Below are 27403 nucleotides of genomic sequence, written 5' to 3'. Positions count from 1 at the left end.
TGATTTACATTTTTTATTTTAAATGTTGAACATTTTAACATTAGCCTTACTTAGTTGGTGGTGTTTAACATTTCTTAAAATAAAATACATTGAGTCAAACACTCTTTTTCAAATATATTTATAGCTTCACTATTAAGATATTAAATAAATCAAACAATCCCATGTAGTGAATAAAATCCTTTGCTGCTTCATAAACATCTACAGTTTTAATAAAGTGCATTCTTCAAAATATTGTAGCACATGACAGAACAAATGTTTCAAGACTGGTTCTCGCAATAAGATACAATTTAGATTTCTAGAACATTCCCCACACTTCAACAACATATTTTAAATATTGTACTCAAATAGAAATTATATTCATCTGTTAACTGTCCTTTTAAAGGAAAAGCAACAAGGCCCTTTCCATTGATTTCATACAATATGTATGAATTGGTACAACATCAGGATTTCATGAAATCACACAATGAGAGCAGTTGCCTTTTATTCAGGCAAGTATTACTCAGTGTGAAGTAGTGTGAATAACCATTCTTAGACAAGTCCTGGAAAAGTACCCCACATACTACAAAATAGCTTTCACATAACCTTTACAATCAGCTTAGATCAGCATTTTAGCTCTGGTCTCAATATACAGCTGATCGATCGGGTTCAAACAAAATATCCTTACAAGTCTGACCTACAGTGGAGGTTTGTTCTCATAGTGAATGGGAAATAAAGACGGGTGGCAAATTAAAAAAAAAGGCAAGATAGGCTGTTTTCAGACATGACCTGTGGGTAAAATCTTGAGAATTAGATCAGGACTTTACCCACACTTTGTCCATCACAAATTGACCACGCAGTGGGAGGTTTTTTGCACAGACGCGCCTCCTCCAGAGAAAATGTAAGAGTATGACTTAAAGCAGCTTTACAGAATCTTAGTCAGGTGTTTGGCCACGACGGGCTCCCAGAACAGCTTCAGTTCCCCTTGGCAATGATGCGACAAGTGTCTGGACTCTACCAGAAGGATAAACAGCACTGGATCTGTGTTCTGATGGTGGTGGTACAGAATGATATTTATCATGTTGGTTGAAAATCTACCATGGGTGGAGATCTGGTGACTTTGAATACCAGAGCACATCATTCACATAATTTTCATACTCATGATCATCTTCCCACCATTCACTGACCCCTCGTGACCTTTGGATGGGAGTGTTGTCATCCTGTATCTCTGCAAATGTTTCCGTTAATTTGTCACTCGTCTGTACGTCCACGCTGTGGCTGCTCCTCTCTCTCAGCCGTGTCCGCCCTCCCCGGTCTGTGCGTGCGAGCTGCTTTCAGATTGGTGGTCCTCCTCCTTCGGCAGGAGGCCCCAACTCCTGAGCAGAGCAAAGCGCTGAGCGGGAGGAGTGGAAAAGTAGTCCCTCTGTTTCTGAGAGTAGGTCTGGATGGGAGGGATGATGTCTCTGTAGCTCCAGTCCTGGAGATAACAATTAGACACAAGATGTAATGACGCACTGATTTGACTTAAGATGCTCAGACACAGAGAGACATCGCAAACTAAACATGTTGCCAAAACATTTCTCTTAACAAATTAAACTAATTTTAAAGCACGACGGAAGTAGAATTAAACGAACATTGACATAATTAAGATCTAGCTAAATTTATTTAAGACTGTAATAATACAGTAGTCTTTTGACATATCCAAGATTTGTAAGGCCTCAAATTAAAATACTTAAATTTGTTTTAATTAAAAAAAAAAAATTGAAATGCATTACCCTCCTTAAAAAATTTCCAGAATGATAATTAATATAAACATTATTTTTCAATTACCAGATAACACACAATTGCATTGATTTTTTGTGAATGAGCATTTACAGTACTTAATTACATGATCATGATTTAATGCTGTGTTAAATTCTAGGTAAATATATTTAATCACAATCAATCCTATTTTCTCTACATCCAGATGACATTTGCAGAGAAGAAAAAGGGTTTGTGAATCTAATGTTTACCTGAACAGAAATGTTTAAGAAACTGTTTTACTTGTAATCGTGGCACTTAAATTGTAAAAAACATGTTTAAATGGTAAATATGATAAACACCACACACGCTTAATGTTTTTGGTTGGAATATGTTTGGGTATTTAGCGTAGAAAACCGATAATAGAGAAGACAGACATTCTCCTCTCCCTTCCAGTGCAGTACAGAGTGAACAGAAAAAAACTCCTCGTAGGACAACGAAACCTTCAAAGCATGGGTGGTTTTTTATTTAAAGGTTATTTGTCTGCATGTCTTTGGTTTAAATCCCTGGTGTCTATTTAGAGTACTGTGTGTGCAACAGGTATGATAAGTGGCAGTGCTGAGGTGCTATACCTGCCAGCGGAGGTTGAAAGCCTCGAGCAGCTGTATCCTTCCCTCTCTGGTGGGCACGCAGTCAGGAGGAGGCGGCTGCACCAGCTCGGAGCCCAGCGTCACATCTCCAAACACCAGCAGAGCCCTGATGGCAAACCAGCCCCCGAACCTGGGATGCACGCACACACCAAACATCTTCTGTGGGTAAACATAAACAAAAATTCATGTGAGGAGGTATACGCTAATCCACAAAGTGATAGTTATCTCTGCAGCAAACAATGAGTCTCCACGAAAATAAGCATTACTCTTTCAGCCCAGGGATGATCTGTGACGTCTGACTGTTGGTAGTAGAAAGCTGCTCCAGACACGTGAGCTGCAGTCTGCGCCAAGAACTTTGGTTTCCTGCTGGGAAGCAGCTCGTAGTCGAATCTCACATCCAGCGTCTGTCCTGGGAAACACTGCGGGGCAGAGAGAGAGGGGCGGGGAAAGTTCAGGTGTCGGATGATAAGGTGATCGTGTAAATAGAAACAGTTGCAGTTAGAGTCCAATCCATGTATTGGTTGGGAAAATCTGTGGATCTGAGCTTTTCACCGATATGAAATTGAAAAAATCTTAATTCAAGTTGTATATTTTTGTTTTCCTTTATATTTTTTGATGGGGACGTTTATGGTTAAACTTTAAAATATCATGCCGGATTTACATTTCATTGTCATATGGGTTTGATAACGACATTTTAGGGATCATTGCCAAATGTTTTAAATATACAAATCTGCCAATAAAGTAGTATCTAAAATTGTTTACTAACTAACATCAGTATTGCCATAGGCCCTTAAAATCCCTATCAATTGGGCTCTAGTGACAATCCTATGTCTGCCTAGGTTTGAGCATTACAATTATAAACACCATATGAACAAATAAACCCCTAGAGAATATCTATCTTGTGGGGCTGCTTTATTGGTTTGCTGGATTTTTACATCATTGTAGAGTAGTAGGTTGATTTTTTTTAACTTTTATAAACAAAACATGAAATCTCCATCTGTTTATTTTATATTTGTATGACATTCAATTGCAATTTCGGACAACTTATAGGATCAGGATATATAGCCACGATGAAGAATGCCTGTCTCCCTCCATGACACCCACCTTTGAGACAGCTGAAGTGACACAGTGTTTGACACACTGGTCTATGGGGTCTGTCACTCCCTGACAGCCCCTCTCCTCCATGAACGGCAGGAAGGCTTGTTCAAACATGGCAGGAGTGCTGAGCACCACCAGAGCCAGGCTGTCATCAGGAGAGGCCAGACGCAGTGAGACAGGCAGCAGCGAGTTATACCAGCCAACCTGAGGACATAGCGGGAAAGAGTGTGAGTGTGAGAGTAAGTGTGAGAGTGAGAGTGAGAGAGAGAGAGAGAGAGAGAGAGAGAGAGAGAGAGAGAGAGAGAGAGAGAGAGAGAGAGAGAGAGAGAGAGAGAGAGAGAGACTAACCCTGACCTTAACCAAAATTCACATCTTACCTCCCTACCTTAATCATAGTTACTACCTATCTAAACTTTACCTGACCTTAAAACACGTCTTCATATTAAAACTTTATAATTTTCATGATGGGGACTCTCTCTCTCTCTCTATCTCGCTTCCTTCTCTCTCTGTCTCTCTCTCTCTATCTCTCTCTGCTTGTACCATATAAATAAACAACGTGGGTAGACGGAACATACACAGCTGATTCAATAACCTTATTTTATTTAATATTATGGGATGTACTGAGTTTTATTTGCACAACCTGAAACCCCCTCTCATCACCAACAGCTACATATATAAAATAAAGTGCATTTGCACAACCTGAAACCCCCTCTCATCACCAACAGCTACATATATAAAATAAAGTGCTTTGATAATACCTTTAGAGGGTAAACTTCAAATCCCAGTGTAGATAAAGAGTTCTCTAAAAGCCCTGTGACACTCTCCACGTTCTGAGCGGTGGCCGCCATTACTGCATGATGTCAACACAAAGCGAGGCATTGTGGGTGGTGGTGTTCTTTTGCGTCACCACCTATTACATTACCCAGAAGACACCGGCGTCTACGTCATACGCAATCACGTTGCCGTTATGTGCCCGTGGATTTAAAAAAAGTGGGATGGCAGCTCGTTGGGTTTTCTGGGAGTAGCTCGCTGAGGTCAGTCCAGCTGGTTCAAACATTATCACGTGTGACTTTAAATATTTAACGACCGGTTGTACAATAAAGTACAGACATAAATCAGTGTCTGCTACTAGAACTAGCTTAGGTCAGTGCCTTCTTAACGTTTGCTAAGCCTTAAGTGTATGTTTACATGTTTAGCTACGTTTTTGTTAGCAAGTCTGTCCTCGGGGTGAAGGGTGTTAATGGAGGTTCCTGCCCTGAATCACCTCTGTATTTGCTCCTGGAGACTGTGCACAGCTATTCCCCAGTGGGACTCATTCATCAGACGCATTCAATCAGCCTGCCCACATGCTAACACCCTGATGCGATGTAACTCTCCATAAAGTGGGTGAGATCTCCGCTAGCTGGTTGCCTCACCAACCAGCCACTAGACAACACCCGTCTAAAGTTACTGCTGGTGTTTGGTGTATCGCCTCCCACCACAGGCCGCTCAACACTGTCTGACACGTCGCTGTTGCACCTTGGATCAAAAATGAACGACTGACCCTGAATGAAATGTGTGTTTGACAACTTCAGTTTATGTGCTTCCCCCTTTCTTTGTTTAGACAGACATGAACTGGGACTCTCAGCTGAGCTCTATCCTGTCAGTGGCAGATGGCAGCGTAGCAAAGATGAGGGTGAGTGCTTCTCATGATATGGTGTTGCAGGAAATTACAGTAATCATATGTTTATTGTGCACAGAGGGATTTTCGTTTTACAACAGTGACATTCATATAAAATACCCAGGAGCCTGGGGTGCTGTAGTCAGTTGTACGTTGTTGTTATTGCAGCTGTCTGTAGATGGCAGGATTGCTCCACATTTAAAAGCGGGACTGTTGTTGAGCGTTTGGGAAAGTACAACACTTTGAATCTGAAACATGTTTTTGTCCCCAGGAGAGACTGACGTCACCGGGGAAATTCTCCAAAGGAGAAAGTGGGTGAACTGTTTCACATCAGTGAATCTCACTTTGTCTGTTAAAAAAAAATAACCCACTTGTTACTCATAGTCAGAATGAGGTAGACAACAGAATAAAAAGGCTGCAATTTTTGTAAATTTTTATCTATGTCTATTTCTCTATTCCATTTCACTTTTCTTAACAATGTAACAAAGTACTTAAGAACACAAAGTTAAACCAAAAATATTAAAAACCAGACAATCTAGTTGACTTATAGGACATTGGCCACATTAGAGATAAAGCAGAAAAAGACAAAGGCTTTGAGACGACATTTAAAATAAGCTAAAGACAGTTTCAAATGGCTTTAACAGCAAAAGCTTGATCTCCCTGTGCCCACTCTGAGACCTGGGAGGGACCAACAAGGCTCCATCTGCAGATCTCAGCACTCAGGAGGGCACACACCACCTAGATAATGCTGAAATGTACTCTGGTCCTAGGCCGTGTGTAATGAAATTCTAAAATCAATATGAAAGCTAACCGGTGATATACAGGCACAGCGGTGATATGTTTTTGCCTCTTTCTTCCAGTAATTTTGAGTGAGAGCATTTTGGACCAACTGAAGACAGTGTAGGGAGCCCCGACGGATACCTGAGTAAAGTGCATTGCAATGAGACGAGAATAGATAAAAGCCTGAATAACACATTAGACAGGATTTACAATATATTATAGATTGAGGTAGAGACAGTGGTTTAAGCTCCTTTGATTTGATTTGAGCTCTTTGTGGAAAACCTCTTGCATATCCCTCTTCCTCTCCAGATTTGTTTCCTGCGAGGGAGTGGATACCTGATTTCGATTTGGACCCTCCTGCTCCTCCCCCCCGAGCCCCTCTTCCCCGACAGCCATCCCCCTCACACAGTTCCGGTGTGCAATGGGCAGACGTGGATGCTCTCCAGTCTCAACTACAGATGCAGAGCCAGGTGTTTGATTATTTGTTCGCTCAAGCATGTGTGCAACCATTTGTCGGATCAAGCCGGATGTGCAAGATAACGTAGCTGCGGCATTTATGTGATGTATTTTGGTGCGTTAGCTCTGACAGAGTTCCACATGTCTGCTTCTAATGTCTTTGCAAGGCGATTGACTCTCTCACCAAGAAACTCCATGACATGGAAAAGGATCGCCTGTCACAACAACGTCACATCCAGACACTACAAGGTAACTGCTGCACCGTGGCTGCTTACCTCCTTTCTTACTGAGTCATGTTATCCTCAAACAAACGCACAACACCTGACTCCTAGTATCGTCGAGTAGAAGAAAGGAGCTGGAGCTCTTATCCAGTTCATCGCTATTTAACCTAGTTGCACCCAAACGAAGTCGACAGGTCACGCATGAAAAATAAACAAAGAATTTCACATTCTTAAGGGGATACTTAAATTATTTATGCCTAAATAAATTATAACCACACGATTATTGACATGTCTGATTCCAAAATGTAGTAAATTATAAAATTCAGAGAATTAGTTGAGAAACAGTTTGGTCGAATCCAGTTACATTTAATACGGGTTCATTTACAGTCCTTTGATTTTAACTCTGACCTAGTAAAAGTCACTCATGACCACTAATTCTTTATATCGTCCCTCTTTATCTTAAACTGATCCAAAACACTTTTGAACTTAATTATATTAGAGTTTAAATGAATTGTAGTCCATCAAATACATTTTTATCCGCTATAACTAAACCATTCATCTCCAAACACTCCTCCTCTTTCTTGGTTAGCTCTGTTCTGTAAGTTAGCTTTAAACTGCTTGCAACCTCAAGCTTTAAGCCTTTTCTTCCTCTTACAGTTTGAATATAAAAATAACTGATTAGTTTAATCACAGTAAACAAGGAAAACTGTCATGAAAGAACTCACAGGTTATTCCAGTCTTTTCTTAACATTATATGCTTATTGAGTTGCATTGTGAATTTCATCTGTTTTAATGTTGCAGATGGTCATGGTTTGTGGGATAAAACCAAATACATTTACTTCTATTTCTGCTATGATTGTTTGACTCAGATGTCATCAGGAAGAAAAGAGTGAAACCTCCCAGGATCCTCACTTCAATAGGAAGAATAGTAATTCTTGCTTACCAAAGTGAGTTTTACCCGTACAAGAAATGTGACCCCTGTGAACACAAAAACAGACACTTGGAGCAGTGAGCACATACACTTGAGAGGTTGGGTGTCTTGCAGATAGACATTTAAGCTGTAGATGATGAAAGAGGGGACAATGCTGTTAATACACCACCCATCCATTAAAGAGGATTCCCAGGAAGATATAGTCTCAGTTTGGGAACCATCAGAACTTACAGCACTTGGAAGAGATGAGTTCTTACAGGTGTTCAGCCTATTTATTTGTCTGACTTATTTATGTTTTGCTAAGTTTTCATATTTTTTACTTTCTAATGTGGTTTGCATTGTTCTTCATTTGTACATTGTGTAGAAAGTGCCTGCCAGATGAATAAATCAAGCTGTAAATATGCTAGAATTATATATTTATCTATAAAACGCTGTCTCATCACTGTTTCTCACTAGACTTTCCCACCAGAGCTCACTCTTCTGTGTCTTCTCTGCTCACTACCCGAACCTCTACTGTGTGAAACTGCAAAATACCTGCATCAAGAGAGGATTCATTAATAATTAGAACTTTTAATAAATTATTGGGATTTGCCTACAAGGTAACTGCGGGAGGGGAAATACTTGTATTCAAAGAAAACTGTCTTCTTTTCCAGAGGAGGTTCACAGCTTGCGAGAGGACCTGAGGGAGAGTGAAAGAGAGAGGGACAAACCGCAGAGGGGACAAAGTCCAGGTGCAGAGAGAATGATGGAGCAGTGGAGGAGAGAGGTGGGACGTGAGCTGAGCAGTCTGCGGGGACACATCACCAGAGCCACGTCGCTAGGCAACTTAGAGGAGAGGTGCGTTAGGGTTGTGGGGCGTAACTGCAGACTTTGAAACTCGTGATTGATATGAAAACATTCATAAAGACTTCGCTTTTACAAAGACGTCTGAGTGACATTTTCATTTTTTGGGAAGACAGGTATGAAGGAGGGGAAACTACACATCAGTTTGTCATCATTTGTCTTTTTGTCACCCTCAGTTTCAACTCAAAGATTCGCCGAGAGGAGTTGGAACACTTGCGGAGGGAGGTGGACCAGCTGAAAACGCGGTTAAGTGAGTCACACGAGGGCAAACACACCTGCATCATGTCTTCACATTGATTCTGCGGGACTCGACATGTCCTGAGCTCTGTGCTGGCCTGTCAAGCAAAAGACAAGTACAGTCTTGCTCACGGTGTCGGCTCTTTCTTCTTCTGTTTGACAGGGCGACAGGAGGAGGACGTGTTCCTCCAGCAGTCAGAGGCCAGAGAGACCAGGAGACAGTACGAACGCAGCTGCAAGGTGCACACACAATATAACATGCAGCTTGTGTTTGCTTGTGTGATTTGTGGTTTGTAGTCTTTCAGGTCCTTAACCTTTCATTTGTTTGTTCTGTTCAGACACTGGAGGAGCTAACAGAGAGCTACAGAACTCACAGCACTGATCTGGCAAAAAACGTTTCTCAGTATTCACACACACAGCAAGAGGTCCGCCAGATCAGGTAAATGTGTGAGCGTGTGCACAAATGTGTGTTTCTAGAATTATGTCTCTTCTTTTTGTGGATTACATGTGTTGCGTTAAACTTGTTACAATAGAATGGTTGTGTCAGAGCTGAAAGACAAGGTCAGGAGTCTTACCCTTCAAGAACATGAACCAACACCATTACTGTCTGTGCACACATCAGGTAAGTCTCTGTAACACACACACACACACACACTGACTCAATAAACGATTAATAAATCAATTTAAACATGTTTTCCTGTGTGATTCAGGGGCGTCACCAGTATCTCTCCCCCACGGACACAGTAGGGGAGTCAGAGTGGAAGAGCCAGACTCTGACTCTGAGGACTTCAGTCTGACCCCGAGCTTGGCTGAGATCAGCTCAGATGATCTTTCATGGCTAGATGACAAAGACTCGGGTAAGGATGTGGCTCAGGAGGCAGAGCGGGTTGTCCAACAACCAGAAAGTCACTTCCTGGTGTCGGTCCTGGCAGTGTGTGTGCTGTGTGATAGAAACAGTGCAGCATATAGTAGCGCTGTATGAATGTGTGCACTTGGTTTGTACAGTAAAGCTCCTTGAGTGGTTTATAAGTCTAGGGAATCTCTTTATAAATACAGTTGATTTAGTCCATTTACTCTGAAATTAGAAGCATGGTTACTTTGTGCAACATCCGTTATCATTTTCACAAGCCGCCTTTCCACCTACACACACAACAATAGGAACATGTTCTGACGATAGGATCACACACTCCAGCAGAATAGGTTACACGGTCACCAGATGGGTACACACACTGATGACGGCTTTAGCAGGATGAGACATGTAGTCCCCCCCCCCCCCCCCCTCTCCTGTTCCTCTCCCACACATCTGGCTCAACCTTTGCTCTGACTCATCCCAGTAGTTCTGTCTCACCGTGGAGAGCACCCGTCTGTGTTTACCACTGTTAGTCAGAAGAGCAGCTTGACATTTTGGGAAATGCACTTATTCAGCTCCTTGCTCAGGTTTAGATTAGAAGAAATATGCAGCTCTAACTGGTGTTCTGGAGCTTCTGATAAGTTCCACTGTAACAACACAGTTAAAGCCCTACTGGGCGTAACTGCTCCCAGACAAGAATCTATCCTCCATATCACACCTGTAAAACCTCCATGTGTTGCTTAATTCAGTTTGCATTTTAAGATGTGCTGGGAGCAGGCCTGGTGTTAACATCTGTCCTGAGCAATCCGATCACAAGTGTGCAGCACTAAGTTTGTCTGGTCACACCTGGTTTTAAAATCCTGAATGCTTTACCTGTGTGACGTCTAGTGATCGGATCTCATCCTCTCACTCCCCTTGTCTATTTGCAAAGCATGTCAACACACAGATCAGTGTTGACATTGTGGCGTTGGCTACAGACAAATCTACATATGGGCACTGAATAGAGTTGAAACTGTAGCAGGTCAGAGGAATTCAGCCGAATAGACAGTTTTTCATATTTGGCCCAGGAAGCATTTGCGTTCACGCTTCTCACAGCGAAACAATGTGGCCACATGCCCCTCCGAATGTGGTTTGAATAATTGAATCTCAGGAATATTATCATGTTTTCGGGTGCATTCAGACTTTTACTTAGAGCTGTCCACATGTGATTGGATCACTCAGGATGGATTTTAATACCACCAAAGGGTCTTAGTTACTTTTGAACAGATCCAGGTGCTGTGTCTCCCTTTTTCAGTCTTTGTGAAAAGCTCCGCTAACCCTCTCCCAAATGTAGCTTCATTACCTTGCAGACATACACTCCTTTGATCTAATTTTCAGCAAGAAAGCAAATACACATTTACCCAAATTTTAAACTAATTCTTTAAATATATCACAAGTAAATGCGATATAATTAAAGGAAGAGAAAAGTGTAAAGATAAAATAAAAACTGTAATCATGGCTTTACAGCTTCACTGTAAAAGTTTTTTTTTTTCTTCAGATAAAGCTGTAAAACTCAAATTTCCTCCCCCAAGTTCTCAGACAAGACAGTTGTTACTTAATAAATTTGTACAGTTTGTGTGTATGTATGTGTGTGTTTCTGTGTGAGCACATGCACTGCTCACCCCCGAGACTCTCAGAGCAGACTGACGTTCCTGGAAGAGATTACAATCTGTGCTCTAAATGTTTCCCAGAGTGATTTGGGCCCATGTAGCCAGGCTAATTTGACGCGCACACAAGCCTGCACGCACACACACGTACGTTATGGGAAAACATTTGAATACCGTCCAACAAAATCCCACATGGTAATACAGCAAAGAGCTACTCGGTCCTTCTTGTTCACAAACACACCCACTCTCTCACTCACCCACCCACTCACTCACATGTACGTTAACTTATTCTCCTCTGCTCTTCACCTCTGCCAGCTCTTCCTCAAAAGCCACAAGTACGTCTCAGCGTTCAGTCCAGACGGAGCGATTTTAGTTGTCCAGGATCGGACCTGGAGGACAATGATGAAAGTGGTGATGAAGAAGATCTCCTTGATTACAATGTGGACCCAGATTTAGCATCTGACCTAAGTCTTAATGACCTCTGACCTGTTTTATAATTTTTGTATTGATTCATTTTGTTTGATCTGTGTGTTTGTATGTGAGTGAGAACATCTGTTGCAAAACCCCAAACTTTAAGAATAGAAACTGTATTAGACAACCAGCCATATGGTTAATTTCCTGTGTTGTCCCCAGGGAAGAGGAACACAATAAAAGAGAGGCAATAGCAGCAGACTTTGCAGCAGTGGCGGATACATAGAACAACATATAATTATGTCGTCCTACTTCGTGTTGCTCTTTCAGACCTACTTGAGTATGATGTGTGATAATCCATTGATACCAGTGGGGAAAGTACTTTTTTCTTTAGGGGAATTTTCAAGAATGTGTAAACAGTTATTTGTGAGAATAACATTAATGTTAGGGACTCAGAAAAATCGCGAGGATCAAACTTTCTTTTTAAACTTGAAATCTGGAAACCGTTTCATCCAAAGTGGCACTAAACGCAGCATGGTAAAACAAACCACCAACAGATTGATCAGATGCTAACTCCTTCACTCTCTTTTTTTATTTAAATATTCATCATCATACTCTCCCCAAGTCTTGTTAGCACATGACAGTACAAACTGTCCCAAGCAAAAAAGAATATCTCTGGGTGAAAAAGTGGTGTCACACTCTTAGAAGACACAGACGAAGATGTCACGAGAGTTTGTGGTGAAAAGAGCTGACGGCGATGTCTTGTAACCAAAATTACATGAACTCCCCAGCTAAATGAATATGTTTCATCATCCCTTTTTGCTGCACCAACTCCAAGAAGTTTTCATAATTGTGAATGTGTCCAAGCAGCGAATCACCCACTGTGTTGCTTAAGATATTCCGGATCCAATTCTCCAGATATCCTCAGCAGGACATTTCTGAAAACGGCTTCAGTGGTAGAGGGAAGAAGTCAAACAATTCACTAAAGCAAAAACAATTACATAAATTAAAAATGTAGTCAAATAAAAGAAAACTTACAACATTAACTTTCTTTTTGAGTACATGTTAGTAAATACTTCCTTTTGAAATATATTTTAAGTATTAAAAATGTAGGTACTTGCCAAGTGTAGCCTGTTCCTGAATGCATTGACCTGTTCTGAATCCAGTTTAGATTCCTTCACCACAGATGCTGCTGCTGAAGGAGGCAGAGTCTAATGTTGCCTGCCCGCTCTGATTGGAGCGGTTCCCCTCTCATTACTAATTATTTACTAGTACTTTAAAAAACAATGTGAACATTTCACACATTGCAAAAAATGGGTTAGCAGAAAGTACAAATATTTAATGATACAGTATTTGCTGTGATGTAAAAGGGAAAAAAGACCTGAAAATAAATCTACCTGAGTACAGATACATATAAACGTACTTAATTACAATAATAATTAAGCAAATATAATTTGTGCATCCCCCAATTGAATTGTGCCCACATGTACTGACTGGTTGCATGCAGGAAACGACAGGCAGCTGTTTAAAGAACCAACATCCTCTTGTGAGAGTTACATTCAGAAAAGGTCTCCTTTCACGGCCAGGATGGCAGTGCTTTGTGTCAGCGAAGAAGCAAACACCCTTTGCACCATGTTGTGTGTTGCTGATTATAAATTATGGCTCCTACCAGAGTTAGGGGCAGAGGCATTGGTGGATAGCAAGCTAAACCACAAGGTTTTGGTTTTAGGCAGGACGAGACTGAAAATAGTTCTACTTAGGTTTTTATGATTACAGATGGTTGGGTTAGGTAAAGGTTTGATGTGGTTAATGTTTCTGACTTTCATGTGTATCCATAACTGCAATAGGATCCATAAGGAAGCCAGTCATCACTGTGCTTTTGATTTGAAAAGTGAGGGCTTACAGTATGCCTATACTGCCTTAACTCCTTTAATAACTACAAATTTAACGTTAATATAATGGCATAAACAGTTTGTGTTCAGTCATAATACATGTGTTAAGACTCAGTACCTTTTGGCTTTGTGTTATTCGTGTGCTATATGCAGTGCAACACTGTTCAGTGTAGCAGAGTAATGGATATTTAATGAGTGTTTCTTCCTGACATAATGCACTTTTAAGTCCAGAAGGAAACTGATGACGATTGTAATTCCTGGTAATGCATCTGAAGTGAGAGCCAAGAGGAACCCATTAACATTACAGAGACACACCCACACTACCTCCACTGTGATGTCTTTACATATGCACAACTCAGTTGAGACTGTCAGGAGTCCCCTTTATGCTGTCTTGTCTGACACGAGTCAAACTGTCCCGGGCTTGCAGGTGGGTGTCAAGCTGTTAAATAATTCAGCATCCAGACAAACCCCCCCCCCCCATCAGGGAGCGCAGACCACAGCAAGTTAAATGACAGGCTGGGCTTGTGGACATGTGACCAGATACACTTTCCAGCTCATCCAACCATTCAGATTATTTGTCATCTTGTCAAAGTAAGCAACAAGAAAAACCTTGTAGAAAACCGTCACTAGCACAGAGCAGTATTTAAACAAACATCTCCTAAAAAGCTCTTCTTGTTAAAGAGACATTTAATGAAAAGGCTGATCTGTTTGTGAGTGACTGATGAATCTGACTGCACTTTATTACATTTGACAAGTATTGTGCAGTGGGGCTGCAGTACAGCAATGCACTGATGCCTTCATTGTAAATCTGTAAAAAGAAATGTTTTGTGTTTTGTCTCCAACAATAAAACTCTGTATTTTAACGGAGAGGAGCTTGTCTCTCTGTGGTCGTCTCTTTAGAGCAGCAGAACTCCCGAAATCCTGGTAATAACAGATCCGTGGAGGGAATAAGAGGAAACGCAGAAGTTTTGTCTCAAAATACCTTTAATCATACAACATCAACAGTCCATATTCCATGTTTGACAACAAAGCCTCAGTGTGCAGTCAGGATACTAAGGACATTTAAAGAAGTGAACAAATACAGGAGTTTACAGACAACTTTGGCTTTCAATCGGGAATCTTAAGAGTCTCATTTAAAGCTAGGGTTGGTAATTCCAGAAAAGATATCAAAAGCAACTGATACATTCTCGCCAAAGCTACGTCCCCAAAACACATGAACGATCACTGCCTGACAACTACTAGAAAAATACTTTTATCCGTGACCCGCTCGCTAACTTCTGACTATCGGCTCTCAGGCCGATTTGTTAGTGACAGACAGGTAAAGCCAGCCAATCACTTCATTTGGTCCGTTTGAAAAGATTTGGTATGTTTATTACAGTCCTGCAAGGGCTACAGAAACCATTTTATTCTTCATAAAACTTAATTTGTCAGTGGTGAAAAGGATTTCCACAAATAAGCTAAAATGTGCTTGAGAAACCAACTACCAACCCTAACTTTAATACTGGAAGTATACGATTGACATGGATTCACTGGATAGTTTGACAAGTATGAAGATGATTCACATCCACCAGATCTCAACTCATCTAAACAACATAGGAGAATTTGGAGCAGCATGTTAGTTGACAGTCCCAGTGAGTGAACTGGGAGTAGAATCTGTGTCAAAGAGCACTGAAGCTGTTGTGTGGGCTCAACCTTTGGGAAAGGCACTGTTACATTGAGTTCCTCTGTTAATTTTCAGTTTTTCATTGCACAAAATTGTATGCCAAACAAGTTATCTCCATTTCAAGAGCTTGATGTATCAGTTCATGAGCTAAGTCGTAAATAAATAGGAGCTGTGTGTGTTTTGTATTGATGGGGTTCTTCGGTCTTCCTGTGTGTGTCTAACTTCCACTCATCTTTTTCCTGCACATTTACAAAGCGAAAACACGGCCGAGCTTAAAACACGGAAAATCAATGGTATAGTTCACAGCTCGCCTGCTGGAAACAAGGTGCTGTCCCATCAGTCCTTGCAACATTTCTATCTCTGCCAAGGAGGTTATGTTTTCACCCCTGTCCCCTTTGTTTCTCGGCAAGATTGAGCAAAAACCTCAGGACAAACTTCCACAAAACTTGGTGGAATGACGCAATAGTTGTCAGGGAAGAACCTATCCAATTATATTGTGAATCCAGATCAGGGAGTGGATCCAAGTATTTTGTGAGATTGGGTGTTTTTCAACATTTTCACCATTTCCCCAAGGGAAAATTTATGGATAATGATGAAAGAAGTCAGGCACATTGAGAAAACTGATGTCTATGAGTGTGAAAAATTTGGTGCCACTTGATTGAATTTATGGGGTCTGTTGGGCCTTGGCGGAGGTATACGCTCTACGGAGTGCCATTGCAGTCAATGTGTTTCTGTCTGGTGAAGAGTAAAGAAGTGATTAAAAGTGAAGTGTTTCACAAAGTTGTCTTTCCATGAAACAGTCATCAGTAGTATTTACACTGCACAGGACAATGCTAACATTCTGAGGAAAGGCCACTGGCCAATTTCAGCCTGCAAACTGTCATTGTATGAGTGAGTGCTTCATGTCGAACACGCTCAAGGCTAGTCTTTCAAACACAGGCAAGTCAGAGCAGCAACCGGGCGCTCATTGTGTATTAAGATGGGAATCACACGGAAATACTGGAGAAGACTGGTAAATCTGGAAGTTAGTTGGTTGCAGTATAAATAGTGTTTACAACGAAAGCTGATCCTGTGTTGTGTAAGGCACTCTCTCCTGAACTGAAGACTCCAGGAAAGAAACAAAAGAACAGTAACACATCCATCTCAACTCAAGTTTAAATATATTCTGCCATGCCTCCAAAAAACATCATACATTCACCCTTAAGACACTCACGCATATGCACACAGACCTAAAAACACACATCCATGCTCTTATTCTATGCTGACACACAGAACATATCTTTCTCTCATACATAAAAATATTTGTCGACTTATTTCCACTCCAGAAAGTAAAGTGCAACCTCATTAACTCTGTAGTCAGGCCATTTGGTCTTTATCTTGTTCATATTTCTTCTCTGGCCTCTCTGTCAGGATGCTATTGACCTTCAGTCTAACCAGACTTTACAACATAAACTGAATGGGGGAGATTATATCTGCTTCCCTTGGTAAAGAGTCTGGCTGAATCTGTGTCCAGCTGTATACCACCACACTGATGGATACAACCGACAATGTGGCTTTGTGCTTCACACAGACATTTTTCCTTTCTGTGGAAATTTTAAATATATTATACAACCCCAAATCATGAGCTGGAAAATATGAACCAAACGGTACTGAGAAGATGAATTTGCCGAATTTGTAATTACAGGCATTAAAATGAACGTGCTCAAGGGTCATCATCATAGGCGATGTCTTCATTGTCCATTGCAGCTTCAATCGTGTCCTTTCCTAAATGTCAATGATCTGAATAAATGAAAGCAAGCCAGGAGTTTGCTCATACCTACCCAGAACTCTCTCTGTTTGGCGCAGATTAAGGCAAAACACTTTAGCATGAGCCTGCATTAACGGAGGGTTTTTATAGGTGCCATCAATTTCCATCCTGCCTCCATTAGTAGCTGTACATGGACAAAGGTGTGTCCTCCATCATGTCATCCTGCACAGAAAGAATGTAATAACATAAGAAGCCATTACATTGTGTGTTTACACAGTCCACATGGTCAAAAGTGCTTACATATCAAACAATAGATTTTGTGGTGCCCCTTTGTAAAAGGTTTATAAATTGCAATGGTTATCGTTATCAAGGATCAATAATTCATGTACTAATGTTTTATGAATCTGTTAGAATCCATTAATAACATATTACAGGGCTCCATGACAAGCGAGTTACTAATTTAAAGTTATTAAAGTCGTTTAAAGTCATTCAAGAAATAGTTTGATGTTTTGGGAAATATATTTATACGTTTCCTTGCTGAAAGTTTAACATTACGATGGATATGCGCTGAATATGAAGCTACAACCAGTTAACTTGCTACATGTCCAAGACCGTAACGCAAGATGGATGACATGACAGCTCCCCAAAGAGAAGCCAAAGCGTCTTATTCGCCACCCTGGTGGCTGGCTGCAGTATAGGTAAATATACATAAACCCTGCCTTCTCCATGTTCACGGATGTGTCAGGCTCAAACTAAAAAGTCAAATTGCATGGCAAATATTGTTTTCTCAAAGGGGGCTCCTGTCATTTAAGGTAGTTCTTATCATCATATTTCCTCATATTCCATAGTACTCATGTTCCTGGTAAGTTTGGTTTTAATAACTTATGTGATGTTATAAAACTGGGGTGAATTGTTACCGACAGCTGAGACTGCCTCGCATTTGGTCAAGCGTGTGTTTCGGCAGGACTTGCTGCCGCGGCTTCACATTCTGGATTGTGGGGAAGGATAAACACCAACGTGTCGACCTGAAAGCTGTTCTTATTGATGGTTTGTACATATTATATGGTATAATAGACATAACAGATTGATAGAGCATTAGTTTTTCATTAAGAATCCTTGAAGCAATTAGTTACCTTTTAAAAAGTGGTAGAGATTTGGTTTGTAGCAGTACATTTTCAGTTATTCCAAATAAATACTTTTAAGTAAATGTTGAGACAGGATTGTAGCTCACCATAGGTAAATCCTGCAGCCTGCGGAACTCTGGGCGGTTGTCTCTTCGGCGCAGTTTGAGGAAGAGGAGCAGAGTGATGATGACAGCAGTGATGATGAAGGCTGTCACCAGGCCGGCTAGGAGAGGGTCTAATGTGGGCGATTCGTGGACCATCATTGCTGGGAAGGAAACAGAGTACATCGCTGAGGGCCCATTCCTCTATAAACTCAGACCTGCTCAAGTAAACAAGCTGAAATGGATTAAACTTCGCTGTTGATAAAAGAATTACAGGTCCTTACATGACTGTTTGACGCTGTTACTGGATCTAAATATAGACGCTACAGCAACAAGTTGAGCTTGAGTGTTTATCATGTAGCTCAGAACAGAAGTGTCAAACACAGGATGGTGATGTTAACCTTGCCTGTACAGTACTTGATTACATTGTTGAAGAAGGACATTTATATATAGGGCATAATTTGGGGATTTGGATTCAAATGCATAGAATAGAGTGCTGCATAATCTGTGAAAACATTATTGACCTTCAACTCCTTGTACGTATCTCTATGCAGGAGGTTTTGCAAAGGAATTCTGTCTGGTAAACTCTGCTTTTTTTTATATCATCTGGTCAAAAGTAACAACAACCACAGAGCAGTGAATGCTCCCTGTTCTACTGGCTAATGGAAAGAGGCATGATTCCAAGTGTGGCCTTATAAAACCATACAGAGCGAGAGGAGCAGAGAGATTTTATATTTTAGCTGTAAGCAGGCTTGTCAATGGAAAGAAGTTTTTCCTCCTTTTTTTCCATCCACAGCTTAAGCCTGGAAACAGATAGCTCATGGTGAAAATATAATAATTATACACCGGACATGCAGCAACACAGAAAGTGGATGAATAAATCATTGAGTAGGCAGACAAAGGGTGTGAGAGACAGACAGAAAAAGAAAACAGAGCATTCTCAAGGCCCAAGTCCCATGACTGCTTCGGCGCTGTTCCTAAACAGAGCTATAATTGTGGAGTGCCTGGTGGTGACAGTGCTTGTGGAAGATATAGATGGGCATGCGTGGCGTGTGTGTGTCTGTGTTTGTCTGTGTGCGTGTGTGTAGAAGGGGGGACTGGTTTGTGCTGGAAAACAAAACACAGTGTCGCCTCTGTTGTAAAAACCAACGCACTTCTGCCTCTGTCAATATCCAGCCAGTGAAGAGTCCAGAAAAACACCAACACAGAAGATGTTTTGCACTTACGGTCACCCCCAACGTTCAGCTGGGAGGGCGTGTCAGCTTTGGCCTGGGGGGTGGAGCTGCTTGGTGGGGCGGTGGTGGACTTCGCTGGGCCTCGGGTTGTGTGGGACTGTGATGTGTGTGGAGGTTTCAGGGTCTGTGATTTGGCATTGGGGGACTCTTGAGAGGAGGAGGTGCTGGATGTTGACTTGGACTGGGTGCTGGTAGCCGTAGTTGTGGTGGTGGAGGTGGTAACGGTAGTTTCCGGCTTTGTTGGCTCAGGTGTTGGGGCAGTTGTGGGTGGTTGTGTTGTGGGTTCGGCCGGCTGCTCTGTGGTTGAGATGGAGTCAGGAGGTGACTTTGCGGGATTTTTTGATGAGTTGGTGGTCGTAGTGTCTACAGGCATATCATGAGTCGTTTGAGGGGGGCTTGTGGTGGTGGTGTGAGAGGTGGAGGCGATGGTTGTTTGAGAGGTGGTGTTCTGGCTCACAGGAGGGAGAGTTTGAGGCTGCAATGACAAATCATCAGATTTGTTCGACCTGTTTTCAGGAACCGCTGACACCATGGGAGAGGCGATGTTTGTATCTACAGAAAGAAAAAGACAACGTTCTCGTCAAAATACAGTAACAATTCTATCAGGCTGATATTTATTCATTACCATTATGGTAGTAGCTTAGTTAATATATGAAATGTGATGTCATATCTGACAGAAGAATATGAGGAATTACTACTAGAAATGGAGGTTTTAAAGTATACTTCTCTAGTTTTCTGCCTTTACACTAGAGCTGAATGAAGTTTCATTGATGGCAACACATTGAATAATTGGGAATACGTTAGTAGTTCCTAGATGGATACTTACAACATTGATGGTTCCCTAAAGATTTATTCTCATGATTGTGATTGTCAGACTTTCTGCTGCTTCCACCATGAATTTAACATTTATGAATTGTCGCAATAATTATTAGATGGATTGCCGTGAAATAAGTTATTGGTCTCCTCCTCAATATGAATTGTAATTCTCCGATCTTTTAACTTTTAATCAACACCAACATTTTAATGTACAAATACCTGCTAAACCATGTATATCCTGACTGTATACAAAGACGGACGATGGATGGACTTCCTCCCACTCTTCAGAAATTAAGTCAAGTTGTCCTGGATACAAACTTCAAATACACTCGAGCAATCGATACTCGGCCTCAGCTGTCAATCGTGATGTTTCCACCTGTTTTTATTGCATCAAGAAGTGAAATGTGAACCTGGATTTAAGAATAAAATGAAATGACAGAAACCGTCTTGGAGATAATTTGATTTAACGTGTATTTCCACTTTTTAGTTTGGTCCACATCCCATCCACTTACATGGAGGAGGCATGGTTACAGGAGCCAGCCACCTGGTGGCGATCATAATGATTTGGCTTCAAATTTGGGGAGCAGTCATGTCCACCATCTTAAATAGAGTCCATGTGGAAAACTGACAACATTTTATCAGCTGCACTTATTCTTTGCATGCTAATATGCTAAACTAACTAACTATAATGGACAGGATACCTGCTTGATATGAGCGTGGTAGCTCTGTCATTGAGATCTTATTAGCAGGCTGGTGTTAGCGTTTAGCTCAAAGCACCACCGGGCCTACAGCCTCACACTGGCTGTAAACTCTTGAAGTGTAAATGTCCAATGCCATTAGCACCACAAATAAAAATCCATTCAGCTCCATTGTACTGAGATGAAAGCAGAAGACTTGAATTTCAAAACCCCAGATATTTGAGTGCTAGGCTGCCACGGCTACAACAGCTTATTAAATGGTATAGATATAAATAGTCTGAAAGTGTGCATTAGCCTGCAGATATGTTTATGAATATAATGTGTGAACCAGCACAGTGTGTGGGTATGTATGTGTGCAGACAGAGGATAAAAAGGTGTGTTTGAGTGTGTGTGTGTGTGTGTGTGTGTGCGTGTGTGTGTGTGTGTGTGTGTTTGTGTGTGTATGTGTTTGTGTGTGTGTGTGTTTGTGTATGTGTGTGGTAGGGGGAAGTATTTCACTTCTCCCCTTCTCACCACCTTGTGAAAAGTCACACAGCATTTAATCACTTCTTTCCTCAACACCATCGCTTCAGTGTAAACTCCTCTACAAGAACATTTCACCATTGCTCTCGGAACCAAATTGTTCCCTGTTGAACTAGAATGACACACTCAGAAATATAATCACCTCAAATATGTCCGATTTTTTCATCAACAACCTTGCATTATTCCCATGAAAATATGTGAAAATGTTAAGTTATTACTGGAATTTAAATAATCGGATCTTCCCCCGTCAGGCCCAGATCTGTCCTAAATTTGAATGGGATCTGTCTTGGCACATCTTCCATCCTTGTAGCAAGTTTGGTGGAAAATTGTTGAGCGCTATCCTTCTGTCAATCAAAGAAACAAACCGACCAACCAACAAAGACACACACAGGGGCCAAAATATGATTCTCTTAGTAACTAGCTCTCATATCTTAAACCATCTCTGATCTTTTTTCATTCTCTGTGCTAGTTTTTTTATTTGAGTCTGAAGTGTTGGTCTCTCTGCTTGTGCTGCATTTGTGCCATGATTGCCAACACTTTATAACCCTTTCACTATGTGGCCTTGTCTTCTGGACATGGAGAGAAGCGATAAGGACTGTGTTAAATATAGCTCATAAAAAACCTTAGCCCCCTCCAGCTGGACATCTGGCTAAATTCTCCTGAAGTGTGACAAATCTTCCACACTCTCAAACCTTAAACACACACAATTAATAGGAGTATTGTGAGAGTAGACATGTGTGTATATTTGCCAACATCACATCACGCGCAGTTGACCAGATATGTGACTTAGTCCACCATCTGTCTACCGTCATATTTCTTTATTTAATATATCTATTTTCATTATATAAATAAGAGGTCAATGGTTACCGTTTTTTCCCTCCGGTTGAGGAGACGGAGAGGTTATTTCCGTCGTGTTACTGCTCAAACTGCCGGTGCCACTGGAGCTGGTGTTTGTGTCAGAGCCGATAAGTGCCGGAGCACGATGACTGGTGGGTTCCGGGCCCGGAGCAGGCGCAGAGGCTGCAGCTGGGGCCCCAGTGACGACCTCAGCCCCCGGAGCACTCTGTGAGGCAGCACCTAATGAGGAGAAGACAGTGCCAGAGATAGTTGATGGCCAATTCCTAGTGAATTTCAGTCATTAACAACTTATTAGCTTATTATTGCAGCCAAACATGGAGCAACAGGCCACAGATTGTCTGTGCAGCAGACAGACATAGTGGATCTATGATATGACTCAACAGTTTCTGTCTGTCTTTCTGTCTGTCTGTCTTTCGATTTCCTCACCAACTACTTATTCTAATTCGTGGAAAGTTCATTGTTGACTTTAAAGTAATTTCTTTGAATTAATGAAAAGAGTATTATTCAGTGTTTATCTATATAGTTATTATTCAAACCCAAAATATACATGCATTGAGATGCTTCACTTGTATTAACGATTGTTCCTATAGCTTTATCAGAATGCTAAGTAGCCATTGGCAATCGGGATGGTCCCGCCTTTCTTGTGCTCTTGTGTTTGCATATAAATATAAATAAATGATATATATAGATATAAGGATACCGGACCATGTTTGTCTGCCCCATCCTGAAGGAGTGACGAGCTGCCACTGCAAAATGAACATAGTGGAAACCCTGCCGACCTAAACTGGACACAGGACTCTCTTAGAAGACATTTTAATGACAATTAGGAGTGAGAAATCATTTTTAGAAGATTTAGACCCCCCAGAATTTAGATGTTGAGGCTTTCAGGGGATCCCTCATATTTCACAACCATAGTATAATTATTATATTATTGTAATGTTATAACAGTTTTATTTATCACTTCTGCATACCGATCCACATCTGCCAGAGGGACGAGATGGTAAGGTTTTTTCTTATCTTATCTTGTCTCATCTTCCGAACCTCTTTTGACTTTGAGTAAAACAAAGTGAAGCTATGACCCACTGACTTGTGAGCAGTTTGACTTAAGTCATGTATCCTCATCCTGCCAAACAGCAAGAGTTTAGGTGTTTCCTCATTTTGGAAAATTTAAAAATAATGATTTGTGTTGCAGGAGTATTCTGTTTATTCATCTTGTTAACTGTACACGTGACCACTCGCATTTATCTTACGTCCTTTGTGTGGTCTTGATCTCCAGATTTGGAACTACTGAGCTAAATAAATGCAGAAATTTCCAATAAATTACAACTAACCCACATTAATGTAAAACATAATTTCAGACTGTAACATAAAATGAATAAGGACCAATTTTTACTTTTACTTTTCATGGCATCAGCTACAAACCACATGAGACGAAAGTAATTTTTGGTTTTTGAAGTAATATGGTTTTAACAAGGACCTTCCATCTCTCTCTCTCTCTCTCTCTCTCTCTCTCTCTCTCTCTCTCTCTCTCTCTCTCCCTCTCTCTCTCTCTCACTCTTTCCTTCTCTTTTGAATTTTCTCCTTGATGTATTTAGCACCACTGCACCAGACTTCATCTGTGTACCGGCCGGCTTCCTTTTGATGAAGACCAGAGAACTCATGCACTGTAATGTCATTACCGCTCAGTTACTGCCGTGATACCTCTCATTACCTGTATAATCACTCACACAGCTCATTAGCACACACACACACTGAGAGAGAGAGAGAGAGAGAGAGAGAGAGAGAGAGAGAGAGAGAGAGAGAGAGAGAGAGAGAGAGAGAGAGAGAGTGCAAATGATACAAAGTAGGCATAAATAGACAGAGGTGCTTGGCTGTATAATACTGGCCTTGTTCCCTCACTTTAGCTCCATTAGAGCAGCTTAGGTCAAATGCTGAGGTCTGTTTTGTGAAAATATAACTGTGTGTGTGTGTGTGTGTGTGTGTGTGTGTGTGTCTAGAGTAAAGTAGAGTAGATAGGTAAAGAGAACCACTGTTTCCACTGTTGCTCACTCCTCTGTGTAGATGTAACAGGCTCTTACAGCTCCTCAGACCACTGCAGCGTGTATGGCAAACAGCTCTTTCTCTCTTCTTGACCCTGCCGGTGAGGGGAACAGAGCAGCCAACCATTGCTCCGACGAGCAGATGTCTGCAACTTCAGCACCAGCCTATCATACTAGTTGTTCCTTCACAGTGAGATCTATATACATAAAGCTGCTATCACAGCATGTGATGTGAGTTTTGGAGTCGCTAGCACAGATCATTTTGACCCGTTTTTTCCTTTAAGTGGAACTGAAAACAGTGGAGGACTGAAGCAGCTCTGTGCTGGGCCTTGTCAGCACTTATTTTAACTGTTTATTGGCAGTCTGTGTGTGACCTCTCATGCAGCATGGCCTCTCATCTTCTTTTCCACTCCTGCTAGGTCATATTATACCACATGAGAATTTCAATAGCTTTAATGTGAATCAAATTCTGCTTCAACCAAATAATTAGTTTCCATGAGACTATAAAACATTAAAATAGATTTAGCTCATATAATCATTATGTGTAGTACTGTTTGAGTTATAGTTAATAGAAGAGTAGATAGGTTATTGATTATTCAAAGACGGCAACGGCTGTGGCTGAGGGGTAGAGTGGTCGTCCTCAAACCAGAAGTTCTGTGGTTCAATCCCCATCTGCATGCTGAAGTGTCCTGGGGAAAGATACTGAACCCCAGAAATCTCCTGACAACAGTGTGTGAAAGATAAAGCGTAGCATATAATAGCAATGATTGCATGAAAGGATCAATGTTGCTTGTACGATGAAGAGTTTTGATTGGTCAATAAGACTATAAAAGCTCAATATTAATACAGTCCATTCAACATTTGTAAATAAAAATATTCACTAATGATTTTAAACTTCATTATCTGGACAGAAACTGAAAAAATTTAGAATGTTAATAAAGTTAATATCCAAACTTCCTTAGTTCCTCAGAGTCATGAGACCTTGACCACAGAAACAAGATAATAATGGTTTTTTTAATTCTGCTTAAAATATGTTTAGGCACATCTAGACAAATACAGATAACATGCTGTTTAAATAAGTCACTGTACTGAACCTGCTACAGTAGCCACACTGTATTTAAATGTGTTAATTGGCACTGTGCAGAGGAAAACCAATTAGAATGAAGCCAGTGAGATAACAGTGTTCCAGTGGATCTCTGCTTTTTTCTGTTCTTGTGAATTCAGCTTAAAATTCAGTTTAGCTCTAAGGGCTGATAGGACAGTTGTACCCAATGAAATTTCCTCTACTGTCAATCCTCTCATTTTACTTTGTAATGAGAGGAGCTGATGGGGACAGAGAGACGAGAGAGGTAGGAGGGGACAAAGGAGGAAAGGTACAGTATGTGGAGTGGAGAAAGCAGAAGGTGGGGGGAGTGAAATCCAGGTTTGTGAGGTGTGTAAATGTTGTACACACAGAGAGAGGAAGTGTGTGTGTGTGTGTGTGGGGGGGGGGGGGTGATGTGAAGGATAAACTGAGGCTGTTGAAACAAAGATCTGAGTTAGAATAAAATCAACCAGAAATGAACCGTTTCAGTTTCAGTTTTGCTGAAGGTGGCAGAGAGTCAAGAGTGTCATTCTGATGTCGGGGTCAGAAAAGAGGAACTCAGATGATGGTGTAAAAAAAGCATGAGCTCTGTCCATTTAACGATCTAATTATCAAACACAACCAACATAGGTGCTACAGAGGCAGGCGTTGTGGATGGTGTGTAGTTTTACACATGTTGTAATGCTATAAATCAGACCTAGTTGAAGAACATAGGAAACACACAGGGAAAACACAAAGTTACCTTTTTGATCCACAGCTGCTCAATGATCAGAAGAATGCCCCAAATGGGCAAGTGTTTGGCAAGTAGTAGGTTAAAGTCAGAGTAAGTGCCCTCAGGACAAAGATGAAAGCCAACGTAATGACTGTGAGTGTGTTGTGAGGAGCAAAACGTTGCAATTCCGGCCACATTTTGAAGATTTAATCACTCAGAAAGCAAAAGCTGAAATAAAGAAAGAATCAACCATGACGTACCATCTTCAGTGGATCCCAAGTTAACAGTCAGCAGCAGCAGGGCACAGAGGACAGTCCAGAGTTTGTTCTCCATCATCTCACTCCTCCTCATGTCAACAGTAAACGTCGTCTCCTCTCGTCTTGTTGTCACCGGACACTTGAATATGTCGCACGAAATCCCAGTCAGATGCAGGCCACGCAGTTACAGTAACACTGTCCTACTGCGCACTGCAGCTCTGTGTGTGTGCGTGGCTGCAGGGACTGAAGGAGGAGTGGGAGGAGGAGGGTGTACTCTCTCTCTCTCTCTCTCTCTCTCTCTCTCTCTCTCTCTCTCTCTCTCTCTCTCTCTCTCTCTCTCTCCAGTGCCACGTGTTCCCTGTTGGCTCTGACTGACTGTGCCATGGCGCTGGTTTAGTGCGCGGACTGACACCTACCCGCCAAACAGCACGTATCAGAGCAGCGCATTGTACGACTGTGCAACAACGCAAACATATTTCGAAGCGATGAGACTCACACGATCATTTGACATTTCATTTATATCTGTAAAAAAGAAAATGAAAAAGATAAAAATATATACTTTCCCCTGATATTAATTTACGGAATACAAACGTTATCTTATGTTAGTAGTTTACTGTAATTGTATTTACTGATTGAAACATACAATCATAAAACATATAATCCTAAAACATACAATCCTAAAACATACATTCATAACACATACAATCATAAAACATACAATCATAAAACATACATCATATTAAAGTAAAGTTATGTAAAACAACTTTTTACAGTTTACAAGTGATCTTTCACAGATTAATATTATTTAGTCTATTCAGTCATATTCTGTTATATGAGAGTTTTTATTTGTGGTTTTGAATTATGTATATCATAAAGCCCTTGTGTAACTTCTCAAAAGGGACTTCTGGAATTAAAGATGAGATTCTTACCTTTTTTTTATCTATCATGTTGTTTATTATCACAAAAGACTATATGAAGACAATTAAAAAAAAAATTGCATTGCCTGTTTGGGATATTTTTAATAGGGTGTGCAATGCAGTACTGTCTACAGTGCATTTTACTGTAGTGTGATGTCTTCTTTGTCCCACGTGGAGGCGCTGTTGCTCTATACATTGTCTTATTTTCTAAAGGGTTTTCTAAAGGCTTCTGTTTTCTG

At 41.0% G+C, this 27403-nt stretch overlaps 3 protein-coding genes across 5 annotated transcripts; 1 reads left to right on the top strand and 2 right to left on the bottom strand.

Annotated features, from left to right (window-relative positions):
* Positions 1–102: 102 nt before the first annotated feature.
* On the bottom strand, positions 103–4323 carry mmachc (metabolism of cobalamin associated C). Its single transcript, XM_062396323.1, has 5 exons — positions 4223–4323; positions 3471–3668; positions 2633–2785; positions 2349–2525; positions 103–1453 (listed from the first exon to the last, which is right to left on the bottom strand). The coding sequence occupies exons 1-5, from the start codon at positions 4310–4312 to the stop codon at positions 1268–1270; spliced, it is 804 nt and encodes a 267-aa protein (XP_062252307.1). The 5' UTR covers positions 4313–4323; the 3' UTR covers positions 103–1267.
* Positions 4324–4417: 94 nt separating this feature from the next.
* On the top strand, positions 4418–14263 carry LOC133960983 (uncharacterized). Of its 3 annotated transcripts, none has more exons than XM_062395889.1 (13): positions 4418–4498; positions 5068–5139; positions 5396–5435; positions 6214–6374; positions 6528–6609; positions 7451–7528; positions 8166–8349; positions 8532–8605; positions 8756–8832; positions 8931–9031; positions 9126–9214; positions 9303–9449; positions 11404–14263. In XM_062395889.1, exons 2-13 carry the CDS (start codon positions 5074–5076, stop codon positions 11571–11573), a joined length of 1269 nt encoding a protein of 422 aa, XP_062251873.1. In that variant the 5' UTR covers positions 4418–4498; positions 5068–5073; the 3' UTR covers positions 11574–14263. The 3 variants fall into 3 exon arrangements, with proteins under 3 accessions (XP_062251873.1, XP_062251875.1, XP_062251874.1); XM_062395890.1 differs by having other exon boundaries at positions 4428–4498; positions 5072–5139; XM_062395891.1 differs by lacking the exon at positions 7451–7528.
* Positions 14264–14357: 94 nt separating this feature from the next.
* On the bottom strand, positions 14358–26499 carry LOC133960984 (mucin-2-like). The gene is made up of 5 exons (XM_062395893.1): positions 26251–26499; positions 22165–22374; positions 19253–19813; positions 18033–18190; positions 14358–17023 (listed from the first exon to the last, which is right to left on the bottom strand). The coding sequence occupies exons 1-5, from the start codon at positions 26339–26341 to the stop codon at positions 16979–16981; spliced, it is 1065 nt and encodes a 354-aa protein (XP_062251877.1). The 5' UTR covers positions 26342–26499; the 3' UTR covers positions 14358–16978.
* Between the last annotated feature and the right edge of the window lie 904 nt (positions 26500–27403).

Source organism: Platichthys flesus, chromosome 9 (assembly GCF_949316205.1).
Source record: "Platichthys flesus chromosome 9, fPlaFle2.1, whole genome shotgun sequence".
Classification (NCBI taxonomy): Eukaryota; Metazoa; Chordata; class Actinopteri; order Pleuronectiformes; family Pleuronectidae; genus Platichthys; species Platichthys flesus.
Note: the sequence above shows the minus strand (reverse complement) of the source record. Positions and strands in the feature narration are given on the sequence as shown.

Excerpts from the sequence above, each read along its gene's own strand:
- LOC133960983 (XM_062395889.1), top strand. The coding sequence starts at position 5,074 with ATGAACTGGGACTCTCAGCTGAGCTCTATCCTGTCAGTGGCAGATGGC. Across the intron at positions 7,529-8,165 it reads AGTAATTCTTGCTTACCAAA|AGGAGGTTCACAGCTTGCGA; the intron begins GTGAGTTTTACC and ends CTTCTTTTCCAG. Across the intron at positions 8,606-8,755 it reads CCAGCTGAAAACGCGGTTAA|GGCGACAGGAGGAGGACGTG; the intron begins GTGAGTCACACG and ends TCTGTTTGACAG.
- mmachc (XM_062396323.1), bottom strand. The coding sequence starts at position 4,312 with ATGGCGGCCACCGCTCAGAACGTGGAGAGTGTCACAGGGCTTTTAGAG. Across the intron at positions 2,526-2,632 it reads ATCATCCCTGGGCTGAAAGA|AAGATGTTTGGTGTGTGCGT; the intron begins GTAATGCTTATT and ends GTTTACCCACAG. Across the intron at positions 1,454-2,348 it reads CTTTCAACCTCCGCTGGCAG|GACTGGAGCTACAGAGACAT; the intron begins GTATAGCACCTC and ends TGTTATCTCCAG.
- LOC133960984 (XM_062395893.1), bottom strand. The coding sequence starts at position 26,341 with ATGAGGAGGAGTGAGATGATGGAGAACAAACTCTGGACTGTCCTCTGT. Across the intron at positions 22,375-26,250 it reads CTTGGGATCCACTGAAGATG|GTGCTGCCTCACAGAGTGCT; the intron begins GTACGTCATGGT and ends TCTCCTCATTAG. Across the intron at positions 19,814-22,164 it reads TCAACCGGAGGGAAAAAACG|ATACAAACATCGCCTCTCCC; the intron begins GTAACCATTGAC and ends TTCTTTCTGTAG.